A 23,299-nucleotide genomic window follows, 5' to 3' on the forward strand; every position below is an offset into this window, starting at 1 on the left:
ACTGCTAAGAGGGCAGCCCCTATGATAGTTAAATGGGATTGTATAATATTTGGTGTGAGAAATGTGTCTGCAGCCCCAGATCTCATACATTTTAAGTTTCTGGCTAAATGTCATCTTGGTTAACTCGGACAATAATTATCTTCTATATTGGGTAAGCATCTTTTGATTCCAGTGCCATTAGAATGAAGAACAAAAATGTCTTAAGAGAATCAAAATTGTAATAGTATTTTTTTTTGTTAAGAGATATGTACATATTTATTATTTTTATGTACTTGTAATTTAAGAAAATATGGCTATTGAGAGTGATAAGCATGCAATTCCAATCAGGTGTATTATGGAATAATTTAGATCTGTGATTTTTACATAAAAATTTGTGTTAAGTACTTTGGGGGAACGTTTAGGAGAATTTGAGGCTTACCTCGTTTGTAAGTTTAAGTTACTAAGTTTATGAAAGTATGTATATATAAGCTATGCTTTGTTAAGAAACATAAGTGAAGAACTAAGAAGATTGTGAAATATATTACATTTATAATTGTAGGTTAAAATATTTAGTGGCATTTAATTAGCCAGGTTTTAAATGGCATTATTCAGAAGCCTCTTAAAAGTGACTTCTAAAATCTGCTGCTTTTATGCATAGAAAAAGATTTGTAAACAAATCCACAAATTTTAAGGACTAACTGAATTTTTTACATTTTTAACTTTAATAAGGTGAATATTTTAAAAAAATCAAAGTAGACCTCTGAAGAGATTTTCCTCACAAAAAACAGCGCTGAGGATACAGAACTACTCATATCAGCATGGCTGGCAGCTCTCCTTGGGTCTGGATGGGATGGATTTGCTCGTTAGACCATGAGGAAAAATTTAACCCAATATTCAAAAGCCTTTTATATTATGTAGTGTAGTGTCTTGCACTCATCAAAAGTTCAGGTATTTGTTTCTATCTCCAAACAGTATCTTGCTTTTCTTGGAATCCTACTGTCTGTGTTCTTTTAGCTTACTTTTTCACCCAGCATTATGGTCCTGAGATTGATCTATTGTTATTGCACATGGCTATGATTTATGTTCACGTGTATATAGTATCCCATTCCTTATGTATATAATGATTCATGCATCTGTTCTGATTCTGGACCTTTGGGTTATCTCATGGTGTTTACCGATCAGCAGTGCCACCACTCCCAGACAGGAACATTTACATACAACATTGGTGATTAACTTTGCTTAGAAAGGAAGAATTGACTTTTGAAGGAGATCAGGGTTGTTTGCACATGATAGACTAAGGCACCCTTCTTCCCATTCCTACAAGGAGATATCCTCCCATGGGAGAGCTCAGCTCCACGTAGACAAGCTGCTTATTTCTCTGCAGATTGCCAGTGCTTCTCTGATTTGAAATGCTGTAAGCTAGGAGGGTGTCAGCCTGGGTTTGACGGTTAGGGCAGAGGTTGATGATGCTGTGGCAGGTGGGGGTTGAGTCGCTCAGTCATGTCTGTCTGACTGTGACCTCACGAACTATAGCCTACCAGGCTCCTCTGTCCTTTGGATTCTCCAGGCAAGAATACTGGAATGGGTTGCCATTTCCTCCTCCAGGGGATCTTCCCAACCCAGGGATCAAACCTCTGTCTCCTGCATCTTCTGCATTGGCAAGTGGGTTCATTACCACTGAGCCACCAGGGAAGTGCTGATGATGCAGTGCAGCCCTACTAGTAATAAAGTCTTTTTTAAAAAAGAGACCAGTAAAACCAGCCTTGAGACTTACTGTTTACAGCCTGGAAGCTGTCACTGAGTCCTTAAATTGAAGCATGACATTGTGCAGTGATGCGCTAATGGAGGAATAAGTATAGACAGAATCAAGGATGTCCTTTGGGAAGCTGACAGAGTCTGTTGCAAATGTAATATCAAACTGCAGTGAGACGGAACTGAAGACCTGCAGAGCATAGGCAGGCTTTCTGTGCCACTCTGGACTGGCCAACAGTGGTACGTCTGGCCTCTTTGAGCAGTTTCATGCAGGCTGGGGATGAGCTCGTCAGAATATTGAGCGGCAGGACAAGGTCGGCAGTAGCACTCATGGAGTGCCGCCTGTGTATGAGCTTTGAAATAATTCCTCTCGCAGCACAGCTTTACTGACCTGGATGTGTGTGCAAAATGGACTACAGCAGGACTCCTCCAAGACTGCTAAATAGCCAGCCGAGGTGGGAAGGCACAAGCTGAGGAGGCAGAAGAGCTGTTTGAGGATTCACTGCAGTTCTCCCCTCCTCACGGAGGCCTAGCAGGGCCAGCCCAGCAGCCGCGCGGCAGCCCGTTGCACAGCTGTAAAGGACGGGCTTGCTGTTTGCCAGCGAAAGCCTCAGGCCGGCTGTGCCTCGGAAGAGCAGGACCACAAACAATGACAGACTACTTAAATAGCAGGCGCAGCTGCTGACAGAAGGCAAGCACATGTCAAGTGTGTTCTGCATAAGGAGGTTGTTGGTTGCATTTGATTGCCTTTGGCCATGAATCCGATTCAGGAAAGACATTTATATATATGCAGATATGCACTTACTGTTACGTGTATATGTATATATTTACCGTTATATATATATTTATTGTTTTATATTTATATATGTAGAATAATAAGGTTCTGCTCACCTACTTGATACCTCTTCATCAAAAAGGAAGTACAGTCAAAAAACAATGGTTGCAATGAAATACTAGGAACAGAGCAGTGTAACGTTTTTCTTTTTTTTTTATTCTTTGCCAGTCTCATCACATTTTTTTGTATCTTACTGGCAGTCAGAATACTAATAATGTGCTAGAACTAAAAACATAATAATGCCTTTAAATTTGAAACTATCGTATAACCATTTCAACATACATGATTTTTGAGTTCCTTTCCTGTGGATTTTTTTTCCCCACAAGATTGCTCTTTCATCGTTGTCTCCTCTGAGGGCCTAGCACAGTAGAGGCTATCTGTCTCCTAACGGGTGTCTGGGTGTTCAGTACATAATTGTTTAATTGGACTGAATTCCAAGGACTCCAATGTCAGTGTGTGGTAACCTAGTAGGTAGGTTACCACATTTTCCACCAGGCTCTCTCATCTGTAACAGTTTCATGTGGTGGTCTGACTCCAGTGGTCTGAAGATGCTACAGTATGTTACCCATTTTTCACCTTGAGTTTGCAGCCTTCCTGGCTTGTCATCCATTTTCCTGGGTTTATTGAGTTGTACGCATGTGAGCCTTTCCTGATACAGAGAGAGAAACTTCCATGATGAGTTAGATGAATTGAAAGCAAGAAGCTGGAAAAGAGATAATGATAGATTCGGTATGTGGGTGGAAAAAGGGATATACATATGGGATGTGAAGGGCTACAAATACAGGTGGAACTGTAGAGAGAGTAAAGGTAGAAAACAGGCAGAGACAGCTCAGGAAATTATACACAAGGTGACAGCATCTCAGCCAGCACCCAAAGAGGGGCAAGTAAGTACTGTGCTGAGGAGCCCTCCGACTTTACTATTTGAAGAAGACACATTTCACATTATATGAGACAAAGTGTGCTACTTGGTCAGCATAGTTATATTTATATGTTTATCAAAATTCTTTTTAAAAATTGCCGTGTAATTGACACAGTACATTAGTTTCAAGTGTACAGTGTCATGATTCAATATCTGTGTGTATTGTGAAATGGTCACCACCATAAATAGAATTAACATCTTTTGCCACATGTAGTTATCAGAATTCTTGATTCATGTTTGGGGGCCTGTATAATTTGAATGATTCTTGATTTTTGACACCTTCAAAGCATGAATTTTAGATGCACCTAAATTAAGATTTCATTGCTGCTGCTAAGTCGCTTCAGTCGTGTCCGACTCTGTGCGACCCCATAGACTGCAGCCCACCAGGCTCCCCCGTCCCTGGGATTCTCCAGGCAAGAACACTGGAGTGGATTGCCATTTCCTTCTCCAATGCATGAAAGTGAAAAGTCAAAGTGAAGTCGCTCAGTCGTGTCCGACTCCTAGCGACCCCATGGACTGCAGCCTACAAGGCTCCTCCATCCATGGGATTTTTCCAGGCAAGAGTACTGGAGTGGGGTGCCATTGCCTTCTCCGAAGATTTCATTAAGCCTTGCTATTTGTAATTTGATGAATAAAATGCTGGTTTTTCCAATACTGAAGCAGAGAGAATAATTTTGGTTGTAAAGGATAAACTGGTAAGCTATACAGATAGACATATTTTCAATTCTTGTCTTTTCAGCTTTTAATACTTTTTTTTAAAGTTACTTATTTGGTTTAGGACAGCAATGAATAAGGAACTGATACTCTATTACACTATTAAGATTATTAGATGGGAGTAGTGTGTATTGCCCTCTATTGGTGATTGTTACTTTGACAAAGTAATTGCTGTTATATGTATCATTTATATGTATTTGATATTTGTATCAACCAGGATTTTTTTACAGAAAAGTACTTTCAAAAACTGACCTAATAGTTGTGACCGTGAATTGGCAAAAGGGGAAAAACTGACTTTGTGGGCTAATTGATTTAATAGTTTTATTAACTGAGGTAGTATTGAAGTACTTTTGCCTTTGATTAATTTTAACTTTATTTTTTTTGGTTAGAGCTCCACCTCAGATAAGGCGTCCCAATCGAGAAGTAAGACCTCTGAGGAAAGAGATGCCAGGAGGCGGCGCCCGGGGACCTGTAGGCCGAGCACATCCCATATCTAAGAGCGAGAAGCCCTCCACCAGCAGGGACAAGGACTGCAGAGCCAGAGGGAGAGATGACAAGGCAAGCCTCCCTCTTCCTGACTCATTCACTTTAAGCCCATGACCTTTGGTGCATATTGTAATTTTTGTAGGCTTTTCAGAGGACTCTGGTTTTAACATGGAAGAGATATAAAAAAGAACTCTGAATCAAAAACTTATGCAGTCTTTGCATTTTGAAGGCCATTCTGCAATGCCAGTAAACTCAGAGATGTATTAAATAAACACACACACAAATTTGTCTGTACAGATCTTAAGTAAAATGGAACTTTTGTAGAAATATTCAAAATAAAGTTTTAAAACTTAAAAAAATATTTTAGCTAGTATTCTGAAGTAAAATGAACAATAAATGAAACATAACTGTAGGGGAAAGATTTATAAGGAAATAGATGTGTATATAGTCTTCACAGAATAAGACAGTGGATACAGTTTATTACTGATACAGAGTTTTAAAACTTAGATTTATCTGTAAATTTTTGAGTAGATTTTTTTTTCTTTCATGAGAAAATTTCCTTCAGTATATACGTTTATCTGGGAAATTGATTGGTGAATAAACATAATACTGGGTAGAGATTCTGTGCTGTGCTTCAGTTCAGTCTCTCAGTCATGTCCATGTCTGTGTCCTCATGGACTGCAGCACACCAGGTTTCCCCTGTCCTCATGTCCATGTCCACAGTCCATGTCTGTGACCTCATGGACTGCAGCACACCAGGTTTCCCCTGTCCGTCACCAACTCCTGGAGCTTGCTCAAACTCATGGCCATCAAGCTGGTGATGCCATCCAACCATCTCATCCTCTGTCATCCCGTTCACCTCCTGCCTTCAATCTTTCTCAGCATCAGGGTCTTTTCCAGTGAGTCAGTTCTTCACATCAGGTGGCCAAATTATTGGAGCTTCAGCTTCAGCATCAGTCCTTCCAATGAATATTCAGGACTGATTTCCTTTAGGATTGACTGGTTTGATATCCTTGCAGTCTAAGGGACTTTCAAGAGTCTTCTCCAACACCACAGTTCAAAAACATCAATTCTTTGGTGCTCAGCTTTCTTTACGTTCCAACTATCACATCCATACATGACTGTTGGAAAAACCATAGCTTTGACTAGACCGACCTTTGTTGGTAAAAGTAATGTCTCTGCTTCTTAATATGCTGCCTAGGTTTGTCATAGCTTTTCTTCCAAGGAGCAAACGTCTTTTAATTTCACGGCTGCAGTCACCATCTGCAGTAATTTTGGAGCCCAAGAAAATAAAGTTCATCAGTGTTTCCATTGTTTCCCCATCTATTTGCCATGAAGTGATGGGACTGAAGGCCATGATCTTAGTTTTTTGAATGTTGAGTTTTAAGCCAGCTTTGTACTCCTCTGTTTCACTTTTATCAAGAGGCTCTTTAATTGCTGTTTGCTTTCTGCTATAAGGGTGCTGTCAACTGCATATCTGAGATTATTGATATTTCTCCTGGCAATCTTGGTTCCAGCTTGTGCATCCAGCCTGGTATTTTGCATGATGTACTCTGCATATAAGTTAAATAAGCAGGATGATAATATATAGCCTTGACATATTCCTTTCCCAATTTGGAACCAGTCCGTTGTTCCATGTCCAGTCTCATAGATGTCTCATGAGGCAGATAATATGGTCTGATATTCCTGTCTCTTTAAGAATTTTCCACAGTTTGTCATGGTCCACACAGACAAAGGCTTTAGCATAGCCAATAAAGCAGAAGTAGATGTTTTTCTGGAACTCTTTTGCTTTTTCTGTGATCCAGTGGATGTTGGCAATTTGATCTCTGGTTCCTCTGCCTTTTCTAAAACCAGCTTGAACATCTGGAAGTTCATAGTTCGTGTACTGTTGAAGCCTGGCTTGGAGAATTTTCATTACTTTGCTAGTGTGTGATGAGTACAGTTGTGTGGTAGTTTGAACATTCTTCAGCATTGCCTTTCTTTGGGATTGGAATGAAAACTGACCTTTTCCAGTCCTGTGGCCAGTGCTGCGTTTTCCAAATTTGCTGGCGTGTTGAGTGCAGCACTTTCACAGCATCATCTTTTAGGATTTGAAATAGCTGCACAGGAATTCCATCACCTCCACTAGCTTTGTTCAAAGTGATGCTTCCTAAGGCCCCCTTGACTTCACACTCCAGAATGTCTGACTCTAGGTGAGTGATCACACCATCGTGGTTGTCTGGTAATTGATTTAAGTAATTGATTGGATTACTTAATAGCAAATGGCCATTTTTTGAATATTTTCTTTCTCACGCTTAAGTCTAGGAATGTCTGATATGGAGAGAGATAAACTGGGTTGAAGTATTCTTTTGAGAAATGTGGATCAGTAGTTATACAAATGAACAATGACCTAAAAAAAAACTCTTTATTGAAGAAAAGTATGTAGATTATAAGGGTAGTATTTGATGAATGATGATCATCTAACTAGTAGTGTACTGATAAATGTCTAATAACTAGTTTTTTTGAAAAAAAAAGTTGTATGTATATAAGTATGCATGCATATTCACACAGATTTATTATAAATCTCATAATAAAGGATGTACAACATATAACTTACAAATAATAAAATATGTAAGACTCTTTATTGTAAACTTTTATAGGGCCCATGGACCGTCATGAAATGCCTTTGCTGCTTTTTGCTTAACTCTTGCACCTGTAGGTACCTGTGGTTGCAGTTGACAGATGATTAGGAATGTAGTTCTGACAAGACTTGGTTGATATTTTATTAGTCAGTTGAAAATGGAACAACAGAAACATATGTCAGAACTTCACTCCTCCATCAATCACTTGAACAACTTTGATGAATCATATCATGGTTTTCAAATAGAACTTATTTCCTTAATTTTTTGTGTTTACATGGTATGCTATGCTAAGTCACTTCAGTCGTGTCCGACTCTGTGTGACCCCATAGACGGTAGCCTACCAGGCTCCCCCATCCCTGGGATTCTCCAGGCAAGAATACTGGAGTGGGTTGCCATTTCCTTCTCCAGTGCATGAAAGTGAAAAGTGAAAGTGAAGTCGCTCAGTCGTGTCCGACTCTTAGCGACCCCATGGACTGCAGCCTACCAGGCTCCTCCGTCCATGGGATTTTCCAGGCAAGAGTACTGGAGTGGGGTGCCATTGCTTTCTCCGATTTACATGGTAAGAACTATAGAAATGACACACTCTTTAGTTTAATATTTCCCCATTAGTTTAAGTCTAGACAGTTAACAGAACAAGAAGTCAAGTCCCCATTTTGTAATGCTTGCTGGTTTCTCTGGTATAAACACTTCCACTATGACTGGATCTAGGCTACCAACACGAGATCACTGAACTCAGAGTTGACATGAGTAGCAGCCTACCATTCTGCAGTGTAGACGCAGTACAAGTACGTAGTGATAGTTTAGTAGTTGGCAGTGAGGAGTTTTGAGTAATTACTTATTCTATGTTTAGTATAATTTATTCTAAGTTTGTATGATTTTTACTAATGGCTGTTTTTCACAGTTGGCTTGAAAAATTCCTGAAAATTTAATAACTGGCTCTTACAAACCAGTAAGAGTCAGCTTGGACTGATTGCATGCAACCTCTGTAACTACCATGTAATCCGTTTAACTATTGCTCAGGGGTCAAAAATAGAGCATTGAGCTCCTCAGAAGCCATACTCATGATCCCTTCTGATCTCTGCCACTTACTGCTTTCCCAAAGAGAACCACTCTTCTGGTTGCAGTTAATCTAGCAGGTTAACTGAAACCACAGCTATTCACTCATATTTGATATTTCCTATTTTAATTGATCTGTTTGTTAAGAAGGATAGTTGTCACCCATTTTGTTGATCTCCCAGTATCACCAAATAAATTATTAATTTTAGTTTCCTAGTTTTTCTTTTTAGTCACCTCACCATTTTGAGTTGAAAAAGATCTAGAATCTTCTTTGGAGTACTTACTTTGTATTCAGGTCTCATCTGTACTATTGAGAAACTTTGGGTGGGAAGGCAAGTGGTTTGACTGACTTTCTACCCACGTATCTTCTTCTGTGAATTGAGAGCCTTGACTTTGCTGCTATAGGCTTTTATTTCCCTGCTTTTCCTTCTTTCTCCAGCCCACCATTTTTCCCATATAGCAACTACAAGGGTCATTTTAACATGTAAATCAGATTCTGTCATTGCCCTTCTTAGCAAGTTTCAAAAATTTCCCCATTTACTTAGAATAAAACTTAAACACCTCCCCATGGCCTAGAGGGCCCAGTGTGCTGACTTCTGATCATCTTTCCAACCTATTCTTATTTTTAAAAAATACTTTATTTTTATTTTTTTGGCCACACCGCACAGCATTCAGGATCTTAGTTCCCCAACCAGGGATCAAACCTGTGCCCCCTTCAGTGTAATCTAGGAGTCTTAACTAGTGGACTGCCAGGGGAGTCCCCCTCCAGCCTATTCTTTTTGCTCAGTACCTTTTAACTATACTGACCACTTGTTTTTTTCATAGCACTTCACAGTTTATGTGTGTTTGGCGTTTACTTGTTAACTTTCTGCCAGTAATCTAGCAGATAATCTTTTTTTCATGCACTGATCTTACACTAAAGGCACAATAGAATGTCTTGGACATAGATAGTCATATTATTTTTCTTAAAATCCTATGATTCCTGTTGCTTCCAGATAAGTGTATACCTTTTACTTTCCCTTGATAGTGTTTATTAAATCCTCCCCACCACTTGGATATTCATATTAAAATGACTCTCTGCCTACTTATTTATTTATTTATTTTTTTTGGGTAAGTCTCAAATTACAATGGCATATCAAAGCTTGTTAAATCCCAGATATATCAGTTTCTGTTGCATTCTCTGGTTGATTTATTTTTAGAAGAGTTTTAAAAACGATTACAGAGTGTTCACAGTGATATGTTTGAGTGTGACTAGCCTTGGCCCATCTTTATTATAAAATATGATTCTAGGCTGAGCTAATTTTAAATTTGTTGACGTTATCTTTGTTGTGTAGGCACGCCAGAAATTTACTCCTTTTAAGTGTCAATATTGGGATCTGTCATCTGAAGTACAACAATCTTCCTAAAAATTCAGTTTCATACCATGCTAACCAGAGACAGTAAATTTTTCATTTTGGAGTAAAGTTACCAGAGTACTGTTTGGTCATTTACCCAGTGACTTAAAGAACTGGAGCATCTGCCCACAGGGAGCCATTTAGTTCTCTCTGCACTTAGGATCTAGTTTATGGTTTATCTCAGATGGAGTGTGGTAGGTGAGGTTCATCCCGTTCTCTCTCTTCAGATTGAAGCTCAGGAAATTGATTAGTGTTTGGACCATTTTTCCTTCATTTTTGCCTTAACAGTAACTGTGGGGCTGAAGCTCCGGGGAGGTGCTTGGCTCTGTCTGCTAAAGTAGTTCTAGTGGTTGAACTGTCTCTGGCAGCTGAGCACGTCTCATTTAAAGCTCTTCAGAGCTGAGTAAATGTTGGCAGAACCCCATAGAAACCATAGCATATAATTCTTTTTTTTTTTCAAGCTAGTGTGTTATTAAATAAAGAATTTGTGGTAAAGTATATTGCTTTAATGACCCTAATGATGCTATTTTAAAAGGTTCTTTTATCTTTGTCATTATAGTGACTTTATGATGTGGTCCAAGGACCTAACTAGGAAGAAACTCTGAACCCTGAGTGGGTACTTACACTGAGGGAAAAAGCTTTGTAAGCTGCAGTTCAGTGTCCCAAGTCTTTCCTCATCTGCAGCCTCTCAGATCCTTCAGTTCAGTTCAGTTTAGTCGCTTAGTCGTGTCCGACTCTTTGCGACCCCATGAATCGCAGCACACCTGGCTTCCCTGTCCATCACCAACTCCCAGAGTTCACTCAAACTCACGTCCATCTAGTCGGTGATGCCATCCAGCCATCTCATCCTCTGTCCGTCCCCTTTTCCTCCTGCCCCCAATCCCTCCCAGTATCAGAGTCTTTTCCAGTGAGTCAACTCTTCACATGAGGTGGCCAAAGTAATGGTGTTTCAGCTTTAGCATCATTCCTTCCAAAGAACACATAGGGCTGACCTCCTTTAGAATGGACTGGTTGGATCTCCTTGCAGTCCAAGGGACTCTCAAGAGTCTTCTCCAACACCACAGTTCAAAAGCATCAATTCTTCGGCGCTCAGCTTTCTTCACAGTCCAACTCTCACATCCATACATGACCACTGGAAAAACCATAGCCTTGACTAGACGGACCTTAGTTGGCAAAGTAATGTCTCTGCTTTTGAATATGCTATCTAGGTTGGTCATAACTTTCCTTCCAAGGAGTAAGCGTCTTTTAATTTCATGGCTGCACTCACCATCTGCAGTGATTTTGGAGCCCCAAAAAATAAAGTCTGACACTGTTTCCCCATCTATTTCCCATGAAGTGATGGGACCAGATGCCATGATCTTCGTTTTCTGAATGTTGAGCTTTAAGCCAACTTTTTCACTCTCCACTTTCACTTTCATCAAGAGGCTTTGTAGTTCCTCTTCATTTTCTGCCATAAGGGTGGTGTCATCTGCATGTCTGAGGTTACTGATATTTCTCCCGGGAATCTTGATTCCAGCTTGTGCTTCTTCCAGCCCAGCGTTTCTCAGATCCTTAGGAGGATTAATAGTTCTACCATATGTAACCTACTCTTTTTTTTTTTTTTTAATGAAATATATTTGATATATAATGTTGTGTTTCAGGTGTAAGGATATTTATATATATATATATATATATATTTTTTTTTTTTTTCAGATTCTTTTTGGTTACTATAAAACACTGAATATCGTTCTCTGTGCTAGTAGGCCCTTGTTGATTACCTATTTTATATATAGTAGTGTGTATATGTTAACCACATCTTCCTAACTGATCCCTTCCTGCCCCTTTAACATGCTTTTAAGGTTTAAAATGACCCAGGCAGGCATGAGGTGGTCTGATGTTGTGAAAAAGCATGAGTTTGGGGCGTCAGGAAGATCTGAGTTAAAATCTATCCTCAGACGTTTAGTAATTGTGAACTTGATTAACTTTCTGAGCCCCAGTTCCTTATCTGTAAAAAAAGGGTAATAATACAACCTTACCTTTAGGGTTGTTGCATTAAATGAGATAATGTTTTTGAGATTTCTTGCTGGGCAGTAGGTTTTCAGTAAGTTGGTTTTTTCTTCCTCTGTATTAATGCTTGAAATATTTTCTAGTAGTGGCAGAAATCCCTAGCAACCCCAAATTTAGAGATATCAAGCTTGTTTAGTCTTAATGTGCACCTGTCCCCTCAAGAATGTAAATTTGAAGTGTCTCCTAAGGTTGGCCAGTTCATCTATTGCTGATGAATTAAAAAGGGGAGGATGGCCTTGGGGGTAATTAGAAAACACTATTTTTAAAAAAAAATGAAAAAATAAGCCATTTTAAATAGTTTGACTGCAGTATTTTGAAGGCTTAATGATTGTTATTGATATTTTTTTTACATGTGTCCCCCAGGGAAGGAAAAATATGCAAGATGGTACAAGTGATGGTGAAATTCCAAAATTTGATGGTGCTGCATATGATAAGGACCTGGTGGAAGCCCTTGAGAGAGACATCGTCTCCAGGAACCCAAGTGTTCACTGGTGAGTCTGTTATGTTCTTGAATCACAGCTGCGGAGAAGGCTGTAGGTTGGCTTGGTGTGTCTTGTCTTGCTATCCATTCACCTCCTGATTATGATTTTACCCATAATATGAGTGTGCAGACTTGGCAGGACAATTGTTCTTTCAGAATACAGCCAAGACATTTTCATGTTAATTCAATGTTGACGTAACCAACAAAGGTTGTTAATTGAATAATGTCCTGATTTAAAACTGTAGTATGTTTTCACTGATGATTTTATACAGTAAAAATTAGAATACTGTTCTTCCTATAAGAACAATTTCCTAAGTGAAAAACAATTCAAAGAGCTGCTAATGACCATAAATCAAAGGTGACCCCGAATAAGCATGAAACGTGGCTGTTCTTCCAAAGGGATGACATAGCAGATCTGGAAGAAGCTAAGAAGTTGCTGAGAGAAGCTGTCGTCCTTCCCATGTGGATGCCTGACTTTTTCAAAGGGATTAGAAGGCCATGGAAGGTGAGAATTTATTAAAATAATATAGGCATAAAACTGCAGCTTGCATGATAAAGAAAGCCAGCGTTGTAGTTTCCTTATGCATTTATTAACATGGTCTGTAAAGGTTGGGGGAGGCTGGTATATACCTCAGGTACCTGGATAAGGATTTGTGGTTGAGATGCTGCCTCTGCCTGGCAGAAGAGGGGTTGGGAGTGTTGATGCTGTCATCTTTAAAGTCACTTCCCTCAGGGGCGCTGAGCTGGAGACGAGTTTTAAGAATTTTCCAGGTGTCTGTTTCTGTAATGGAAAGTTAGCAAGCAAATTAAATAGTAATAGTACATAGTCATAGAATAAGTGTTTGATCAAATAAATATCTTTTTAAAAGCTGACCTGTTTCTCAGTAATTAATTATTTTGATCACTTCATCTAGGCCAGGTATAAATTCTCAGAGGTGATGAGAATGTTTAGATCTTTCTAGCTTGCCCTGTACTTTGTAGTCTAAAGCCTGCCCAGGACTCGCGCCTCCCAAGTTCAGTGCTTTCATTCCAGTGTATTAAAAAAGCCCTTCCAACAGCTGCTGCCTGAACTGTTTTTGGTCTTAGCCATAGGCCGAGTCTTGTTTTGCTCTGACTGGCAGAATGAAATAAAAGCATGATCTTACTTTGCCTCTTCTAGATTAGCTGGAACGTCTTTTATGTTCTCAATACCTCCTCCTTATTTGTGCCCAAAAGGAGAAAGGAGGAGAAGTTGTGTTTATATCATGGCATTTTGATTGCCTCTCACAACTTAAAAGCTTCTATAGACTGTTTGTTATCAGTTCAGTTCGGTTCAGTTCAGTCGCTCAGTCGCGTCCGACTCTTTGCAACCCCGTGGATTGCAGCACGCCAGGCCTCCCTCTCCATCGCCAGCTCATGGAGTTTACTCAAACTCATGTCCATTGAGTTGGTGATGCCATCCAACCATCTCATCCTCGGTCGTCCCCTTCTCCTCCTGCCTTCAGTCTTTCCCAGCATCAGGGTCTTTTCCAGTGAGTTAGCTCTTCGCATCAGGTGGCCAAAGTACTGGAGTTTCAGGTTCAACATCAGTCCTTCCATTGAATATTCAGGACTTATCTCCTTTAGGATGGAATGGTTGGATTCCTTGCAGTCCAAGGGACTTTCAAGAATCTTCTCTAACACCACAGTTCAAGGTGCTTGGCTTTCTTTATAGTCCAACTCTCACATCCATACTACTGGAAATCCCAGAGCTTTGACTAGATGGACCTTTGTTGGCAAAGTAGTGTCTCTGTTTTTAATATGCTGTCTAGCTTAGTCATAACTTTCCTTCCAAGGAGTAAGCGTCTTTTAATTTCATGGCTACAAACACCATCTGCAGTGATTTTGGAGCTCAAAAAAAATGAAGTCAGCCACTGTTTCCCCATCTATTTGCCATGAAGTGATGGGACTGGATGCCATGATCTTAGTTTTCTGAATGTTGAGCTTTAAGCTAACTTTTTCACTCTCCTCTTTCACTTTCCTCAAGAGGCTGTTTAGTTCTTTTTCACTTTCTGCCATATGGTGGTGTCATCTGCATATCAAAGATTATTGATATTTCTCCTGGCGATCTTGATTCCAACTTGTGCTTGTAATATCTATTTGTTATAGATATCTATTTGTTTTAGATATAGATATCTATTTGTTACAGATATTACTAATTTAGGGACCTTAGTACCATAAATTTCCCCCTTTATAATAACTTTAAAAATAATGTTTAAAAGAAATAATAAGGCCTTCATAAAATAGGTATTTAAAGGGGTTTTAAAACACCTGGAATGGTAGGTGTGTCCTAGAACCAGCCTGGGGAGGAATAGTTTCAGGGAGAAGGGAATGAATGGGTATTGGCATCAAAGGTCAGAAGGAGAAGAGAAGCTGTGAGTTAAAAAGTGACCATTGGGTTAGTCAGGTATTTTTAGTGAAGCAGTGGAGGCAGAAGTCAGACTGTAGCTCATGAAGAAACAGTAAGCATATTCATTTTGATGTTTGGCAAAACTAATACAATTATGTAAAGTTTAAAAATAAAATAAAATTAAAAAAAAAAAAGCTCAACATTCAGAAAACGAAAAAAAAAACAAAACAGTAAGCATAAAACATTTCTTTAAGAAGCTTGGTCAGGAAGGGAGAGGGAGAGGTAGATAGTCATTAGAGCATTTGTAGGGTCAAGTGAAGGATTTCATTTTTCAAATAAACAGGAGAGGAGATACAGGAAAGAGAGGAGACAGTTGAAGGGGTAACATAACGAGGAGGTGACGTGTTTGAATGCTGTCCTGTATCTGTGAGCTATGTTTGTGCACAGATGCTGACACTGGAAATCATCTGGTCATGGCCATGTTAATGACATTATGAGAACTGAGAGGGCATTAAGAGGACAGTGGAAAGGGAAACAGGGCCTTTTTTGTAGCTGTGCCTATACTATTAGTTGTCTTTACAGTTTTTGAAATATTAGTCTCACGTATAGTTAAAGGTTTCTTCAAAGCAAAAAAATTTTTTTATAAAACTAGTGTTTTAAATCGTGCTGATCCCTCGTTGTCCTGGGTATCAAAATTCCATAGCTAGAAGCAGGTTTGGACAGTTTCTAAATTTAGAGTTTATGAAACTTTGCTATGCACATAGTTTTCAAAGTTTAACTCCTCTAAAGCTTATTAACAAATGGCTCAGAATTCATCTTAAGATCACCAACTATTATGCCAAAAAAATGTAGTGTTAAGTGTATATCTGAACTCTCACTGAAAGTGTTAGAAGAAAATGGTAAGTATTTAAAAATCTTCTAGTCTAAAGGACTGGAAGATTAGTGTTCTTGGATAATTTGTACTCCTCAATTTATTTTTATAGAATACTTCTGTTTATTTGCTTTCAAAGGTGAGAAATAACTAAAATTTAGATTTTAGTCTATATTTGGCTTTTTCATTACTAACAGTGTTTTATGTAAACTATTTACTGTCCAGCACAGTTAAAATGATAGCTAATTTGATTGCTTGAATCACCACTAGATTTTAGTTACTTTATAAGCTGATAAATGGATCTTTATTTCTGATCTAAATTATATATTGTGTGTTGTGAAGGATAGGTTTTGTGTCTAAGGAGGGCAAAGGATATATAATTCTGCTCCATGTGGTAGAAAATGTCATCTATTTTCATTGCTTAAACAGAGCAGTCAGTTTAAGCTGTGCCCAAGACCATCCATGTTTGTCTTCTGCCAGGGCCTCTCCAGATGTCCCAGGCAATTCCTTGTTGTCTGGGCCCGTTGTTAGCCCACCTCTGAGTACCTCTGATACCTTTGAGACATTCTGTGAAGTAATTCGTCATTTTAGTTTTTCCTGTCTATAAAATGAAACGTGTCAAATGCACCATGATTTTACTGTGACAGTTGAACTTCTCTTTTGATGGGAAGAGTTTCGTGTACATTATTAGCTGATGATATTTTATAAAAAAGTATTTTAATCTGATAAATCACTTAATACATCTTTTGAAATTTCAGGGAGTGCTGATGGTTGGGCCCCCAGGCACTGGAAAGACCATGCTGGCTAAAGCCGTGGCCACCGAGTGCGGCACAACCTTCTTTAATGTCTCCTCTTCCACACTGACGTCTAAATATAGAGGCGAATCTGAGAAGTTGGTTCGTCTGTTGTTTGAAATGGTGAGTGATGATATGTTTGGGTTTCAGAGTCCCATTTGTATAGGCACATGGTATCCCTGTAACCTAGATCCATTCACCTACGTATCTTTAAAAAAGGTCAAGTGTAGTTGTTTCAGAATTCTTGACACTAGTAAGACATGAGGTGGTGAGTTTTGTAGAGTGGCTCTTGTGTCTTCAGCTTGCATTCCTCTCTGAGGTTGAAGCCCCGCGGCATCCCATCCAGGGAGGGTAGAAGAGACTTGGGAAATGTGTGTAGTTTGGAGGATATTTCTGGCTCTGTAATGAGCGGATTGAGCAGAAGTATATTTTAACATATATTTTGAAAACCAGTTAGGAATTGATCTATCATTAAAGTTTGTTCCTTTTTCATAAACATTTGCAATAGTTACTTAGGAATGTATATTTGAGGATACATTGATGATTTATCTTTAGGAGCGTTTTGTATTATGGAAGTTTTCAAACACAGAAGTAGAAAGATAGGACCATGAATCCTTGTGTATCTGTCACCTTACTTCACCAACTGTATAACTTATCTTTTATTTTTAGGATTTTCCTTTTCCTGATATGATTAACACATCAGTAACCAAAGAGTGGCATTAAAGCAATGAAAAATTTCTCCTCTTTTTTACTGTTGTTTTAGGTGGAGGAAAATGGCATTTTAGAAATTCAGTTTATTTTATGAGATCATTAAATGATTTCTTTCAAATATTTTCACAAAGGCTAGGTTTTATGCCCCCACCACGATCTTCATCGATGAGATAGATTCTATATGCAGTCGAAGAGGAACCTCTGATGAACATGAGGCAAGTCGCAGAGTCAAGTCTGAGCTGCTCATTCAGATGGATGGTAATTGATAATTAATGCCTCAAAACTATTCTAGTTCCCTTTTTGAATTTTGTGTAGATTGATTTTTTGGAAATTCTCAGTGAATGGACCAGAAGGCCCTGAAGTTTATTTGTAGTCATTTGTTCATCCACCCAGTTGTTCATTTCTTCATGCACTCAGAAGGTGTCTGCTGCATACTTGTACCGTTTCAGGTTCTGAGGTTACAAAGAAAAGGAATGTCATGGCCTTCAAGGGGCTTACTGTTTAGAGATGTGGTCCAGGGTCCCAGAGGTCTTTAAAACTCCTAAAAGGTGTTCAAATGCTGAACTACTTTCATAATAATATCAAGATGTTGCTTACTTTTTTCACTCTCATTCTCTTGTAAGTAAAACAGTGGAGACTTTCAGAGGGTATAAGACATGTGGAATATCACAGTAGGTGAAAGGCTGAAGCAGATATGAGAATCCACCTCTCCTCTGTTGAGTCAAACATTAGAGAGATTTGCAGAAATGCAAAAAAAAAAAAAACGGCCTTCCTACTAATTCTTTTTGGTTTTAAAAAACAGTTATTTTTGATAAACTATGTTAATTAACTATGTTAATAAATAATGTATTTTTTATTGTTAAAATGAATTAATATTTTTTAAGTCTCAGTATAGTTTTTAATAATAAGTGTTGAATATTGATATACTCCACACACACTAAAACTGTATGAGGCTCAGTAATCTTTAAAGGTGTAAAAAGGATTCTGGGACCAAAAAGTTTGAGAACCACTGTTCTAGTTGAGAAGCAGGCACTTCATAGACAATTACAATATATTGCTAGTACTGTAGTAGAACTAAACTCTGAGTGTAGTGAAAACACAGTAGGAGGGGTACCACCCAGATGAAGGGAATCATAGAAGGGAATAGCCAAAGGGCTTTGAAGTATTGGTAGAAGTTACTCAGATTAAGAAGGAAAGGCTTTGGGGAGCCATTGGAGGAAGAGAGTAATGGACCCAGAGCTGCTCTTTAGAGATATGTGACTCTGATTGCCAGGCAGTGTAAGAGGTATAAAATAATTCAGTACTAGGAGCCCCTTCCCTCAGTGAGTTTACCATTTTTGTGTCTGTTGAAGTATAAAAGAAAGGAATGTCTGTGTTGTATTTTTTTTTCAAGGAAGAATGTGGAGGAAAACACAAAAACATTTAAAAACATCACCAAATACAAATTTAGTAGCTGAATTTTATTGCTGGGTATTTGTGACCATTAGTTGGACAGCTTAACTCTTTATAATAATGATTGAAATAAGAGTTTAGTAATTTATTAAGAAAATACCATTGAATTAAGTTGTTTTAAATCTACTACTTTGTTATATCAGACTCAAAATTCATATTGATAAAGTTTGTGAGTTTTTGATAATTTTTTTTGTTTATTCTTCAGTTTCCATTCTGTAAACCTGGTTTTTTGTTCTAAAATTTTAATTCTGAGAAGATAGACCCTGTGTCCATATATTTGGTTTTGTGTAAAAAGAAATGGTTATTTTCAGTAGCAATTGATTATTACATTCATTCTGAAATTTCTTGTTTATTTTTTCTCAGTCACATATATTAGAAGGACAAAATTATTGCAGTATAATTTCTCTCAAAATTATGATTGCATGCTAGTATTAAATAAATGTGAACCCTATTCTGTTCTCCTTTCTCGAGAAAAACAGAGTAATAACTAAAAAATTCATGATTAAAAAAAAATAAAGTAGTAAAACATCATAATCTCCCTTGCCTCCTCTTTGCAGAGGAAAAACACACAAAAAAAGATTACAGAAAAAAATTAGATTTTCTTATTGGATTAGACTTCTGCAATAGACTGTGGGAATTCTTCTACCTCTCTGTCTCCTCTGTGGATCTGTCTGGTTTCTGACACCACACAGGTGAGAAGGACCACATCATGTTTGTCACTGAGCCTCCCACCAAGCCTGTAGCTGATGCTTAGAAGTACTGGTTGAATGAAAGAATAAGGGACTGTAAGAAAAATGCTCTTCTTTGCCCTTGTTGCCCATAGGAGTAGGAGGAGCTTTGGAGAATGATGATCCTTCCAAAATGGTCATGGTATTGGCTGCCACTAACTTCCCATGGGACATTGATGAAGCATTGCGGAGGAGATTAGAAAAAAGGATATATATACCTCTGCCGACAGGTATGATGCCTTCCTTCTACTCTATTTTGATCTTTCTTTTACTCCTTGTTACCTTTCTCTGTTTCTCTGAGTCTTCATTCTGTTGGCATTCTGCTTATAGAAGTTTATAAATAACCAATTTGCTGTTTTTGGAGACAGGCTACAGTGAAGTTTGTACATTCAGGGCAGTGTTGTTTTTTCCCCCCATGGAACATGCTTTATTTTATTTAATACTAATACAACCCTGTTAGGTAGGGAATGTTGATCCCACTTCACAGCTGACCAGTGTTCCCGAGGTCCCAGACCCAGGTGTAATAATAGCTGATATTTGTGTGCTTCTACTGTGCTCTCTGCTGTCTTAGCTCCTCGACGTACTTACCCAGTACTCCTGTGTGAGAGAAAATATATAATTAGAAAGATAATTGATGACAGAATTTTATAAACTGCTGAGGAAAGCTTAGCTTGGGGGGAAAGATACGAGTTGATGGTACAAAGGCAGAGATTCAGCTTTCTTTGAAATATTGGAGAACATAGACGTGGCTGAGTGTTGAGATTTTTTTTCTAAACTTATTTTCCTGTATGAAAAGGTTATGTCCGTCATGGGTAATGACTTTTAGGTGCTTCTCTTTGCTTATTACTAGTCTGAACGTGTGTACCTTGTGACCATAGAACTGGAGAAATTGCTTTCTCCTAAAGGGCTCCCAAACAAATAATCGTAATCAGAACTCCACTATTTCTAACTTCTTTCATCTGTGTTAATTAATTTCACAGGTGTTTATTTAGCTCTTTGCTATTTGAAGGACATTTATTATTAGGTATTGTGTCAATATAATGTGTGACCCTTGTCTTTAGAGAGTTCCTGTATGATTGGAAGGGAGCCATACACCTACCCGGTTTAACTGCAGTGAAACCAGGGAGCACGTGATACTGGGGTTGCCCATAGTCTTTTGGGGTGGAAATGAAGAATAGTAAATTCTGACCGAGGTGCTGAGGGGAGACTTCATGGAGGAAGTTGCATTTTTCACTGAATTTCCATAGAGAAGGATGGAAACAGAGGCATGGCTGCTTGAAAATGAGTAGACAGCTGTTGTGGGATAATCTGGTGGGATAGAAGGGTGTTGAAGAATCTGATGGGTAAAGGGTGTGGAAGAGACAGAACTATAAAGAAATGTGGGAAGACAACAGGCCTGAAAGAACGGTTTAGAATCAAGAGTAAAAGGAATGGAAAGAAAAATAGATTTAGAAAGTTAAAAAAATTGAAGGACATTTTATGAACAAAATCTATGCCATGAAAAGACGTTTTTAGTTGGAAAAAGCAAGAAGTACAGGAATGAAAATAGATAAAACAAGAAAAGCCACCCAAAAAGGCATATTGTAAGATATGTAATTTACATAAAGAAATATGCAGATTTCTTTTAGATTGAGAGGCAATTAGAACTTGATGGCAAGGAAAGGCAGAGGATGGGTTACTCTTGCCATTGCAAACAGTCTTGTTTTACTCACAGAGTCTGTGGATCGGGAATTTGGATAGGGCACCGCAGGGATGCTGTGTGTGTGTCCCCTCATGTCTGGGGTCACAGCTGGAAGGTCAGCAGAGGAGGTGACTCCACGCCGAAGCCTAACTTATCTGGAGTGTCTCCACCTGGGGCGGAGGCCTGGGGCCTCAGGTGGAGCACCTCTGTGTTACTTGGGGTTATTCCACGTGGCCTGGGCTTGTGCAGGCATGGCGGCCTCAGCTGATCACATTTCATACATGGTCGCTCAGGGCCTCAGGAGTGATTGTTCCACTGGAAAAGGTAGACGGTGCGGTTTTTCTGAGCTGGCCATGGAGGTCAGGTAGTGTCATCTCTTGGTACCCTGGGTAGAAACATTTACAAGCCCACCCATTTTCAGGTGGAGGGGAGTGAGACCACCAGTGGGTGGGGATGGCACCACGTTGTAGAAGTGCATGTGGACGAGAGGCTGTCAGGCCACCTTGGTGACTCCCGTCTGCCGTGGTCAACATGAGGAGGAAGTCAGGTAACAGGCTCAGGTGGAGCTTGGCCGCTCACTGAATACCTGATGCATCTGAATGACGGCAGCAACCTCCTGTCAGCCTGACGACTGCCTTTCTCCAGCACCTTCGTTTAGTTATGCTTTGCTTTTAGACTCACCTCCCTAAACCACCAGGGCATCACAGAGTCTCTTAGACTCCAAATGATTCTTATTTCCTATCACATCAGGGTTAGAGTGCTTCTTTGAAGCTCTCTTTTCAATACCTTACCTTTCATTTTTGTGTCTGCATTTCTTAGTATTCTGTTTTACTTTTCTACTTACATTTTTTTCACGCGTGCTTCTTCCTACTCTCATGTCACGGTTTACAGTGCTCTCATTTCCCAGGGTGTTTTCTCTCTTCCTTTCTATTTAAATTTTATTGGTTTTTCTGAGTCAATGAAAACACACCAGTTCTTTGAGGTCTTCTTTGCCCTGACCTGTCTCCCTGTGTGGGCTCCACTCCCTTGGCCGTTTCCTCTGTGTTGTCCATCTCCCAGTTGGTCCTTTATAGAAGGGCTCTGGCTTTCTCTGTCTCCCTCTAGTCCTGTTTGTTGATTGACTGGGGGTGGTGGGACAATGACCACTTACTTCGTGCTGCCTATGGGCTGCGCCTTTCAGGTGTTAGCTCATGGCACGGGGCTCGTGAGGTCGAGTCTCTTCTCACCTTTCCTCGTGAGAGCCTGAAGCCCCGAGGGTTAGGTGTCCTCCCAGGGCAGCAGAGCTGGATGTATGCCCGGCCCTGGAGCACATGCTGGTTACCCGCCGTGCTGGACGGCCTCGGGTACTCAAGAAGAATTGTTACTACAAGTGTGTGATCTGACAGTGTTTATTTAAATTTCAAATGTGTACTAACTTGGTCATGTAGTGTTGACAGTTCTTTATGCTGTTGTTGCCACATTAAACCCTCATTAAATCCTTTCACAATGTTATTAAGTATCATTAATTCAGTTTTATAGAGGTGATAAATCCTACTTAGACTCTTCTAACAAATCATGGATAGAACCAGTGTCAGAAGTTACTTTCCCCACGTCATGGTCACTGGGGGAGAGGAGCGTGCTGCCTACTGAGCTTCAGTCCTACAAGGCCTTCACGTAGGAGCAGGCTTAGGCCCCAGAGTTCCTTGAAGTTGGCTGTTGAGAGTTTTATTTCTGTGGAAGAACGCGTTAGGTTAAACTCAGTGTTTTAAGTTCTTAGGACAGGCCACATAAAACATTCTGATTTACAAACATAGTGATGTTCTAGTACTGGGACTAAAAGAGCAAAGTGATGTTCATTCACTAACATCCACCTGCTGTGTGTGGAATGCTACCAATTGCATTGGAGCCTAGAGTTTCAACTTAAGAATTTAGCGGGGACACAGTTCAGCCCATAATATCCATTATGTGGTCATGCCACAATTACCCATCATGTTATTTGATGGCTGTTAATGCTTATTTCCAGGTTTAGGCTGCTCTGCTGCTCTGAGCATTCTTCTGTGTGCTGTAGTGGTGCCAGTGCCTAAGTTTCCTTAGGCCATGATGGAGCATTCCGTCCTAGGAGCGAATTGCTGGGTCATGTAACGTAGCTGAAACATCAGTAGATAAATCCAGTCTGTCTTCCAAAGTGGTTGCTCTACATCAGTGTCTCTTTTGCTGTCTCGTATACACGGTTATTGTTACCATTTTTCTAAATTCCATATATATGTGTTAGTATACTGTATTGGTGTTTTTCTTTCTGGCTTGTAGAACAGTCTTTTGGACTCTGTGGGAGAGGGAGAGGGTGGGATGATTTGGGAGAATGGCATTGAAACATGTATAATATCATATACTAAACGAGTCGCCAGTCCAGGTTCGATGCACGATACTGGATG

General features: G+C 39.4%; 1 protein-coding gene across 5 annotated transcripts in view; it reads left to right on the forward strand.

Annotated features, from left to right (window-relative positions):
* KATNAL1 (katanin catalytic subunit A1 like 1) overlaps nucleotides 1–23,299 on the forward strand; it is a 59,094-nt gene that overhangs the window by 27,402 nt on the left and 8,393 nt on the right. For all 5 annotated transcript variants that reach the window (XM_027557491.1, XM_027557493.1, XM_027557490.1 and 2 more), the window contains exons 4-9: nucleotides 4,589–4,757; nucleotides 12,166–12,293; nucleotides 12,683–12,788; nucleotides 16,281–16,439; nucleotides 17,159–17,285; nucleotides 19,303–19,437. In XM_027557491.1, the coding sequence (XP_027413292.1) occupies nucleotides 4,589–4,757; nucleotides 12,166–12,293; nucleotides 12,683–12,788; nucleotides 16,281–16,439; nucleotides 17,159–17,285; nucleotides 19,303–19,437 (824 nt within the window). The remainder of the gene's footprint in view (nucleotides 1–4,588; nucleotides 4,758–12,165; nucleotides 12,294–12,682; nucleotides 12,789–16,280; nucleotides 16,440–17,158; nucleotides 17,286–19,302; nucleotides 19,438–23,299) is intronic.

This window comes from Bos indicus x Bos taurus, chromosome 12 (assembly GCF_003369695.1).
Source record: "Bos indicus x Bos taurus breed Angus x Brahman F1 hybrid chromosome 12, Bos_hybrid_MaternalHap_v2.0, whole genome shotgun sequence".
Taxonomy (NCBI): domain Eukaryota; kingdom Metazoa; phylum Chordata; class Mammalia; order Artiodactyla; family Bovidae; genus Bos; species Bos indicus x Bos taurus.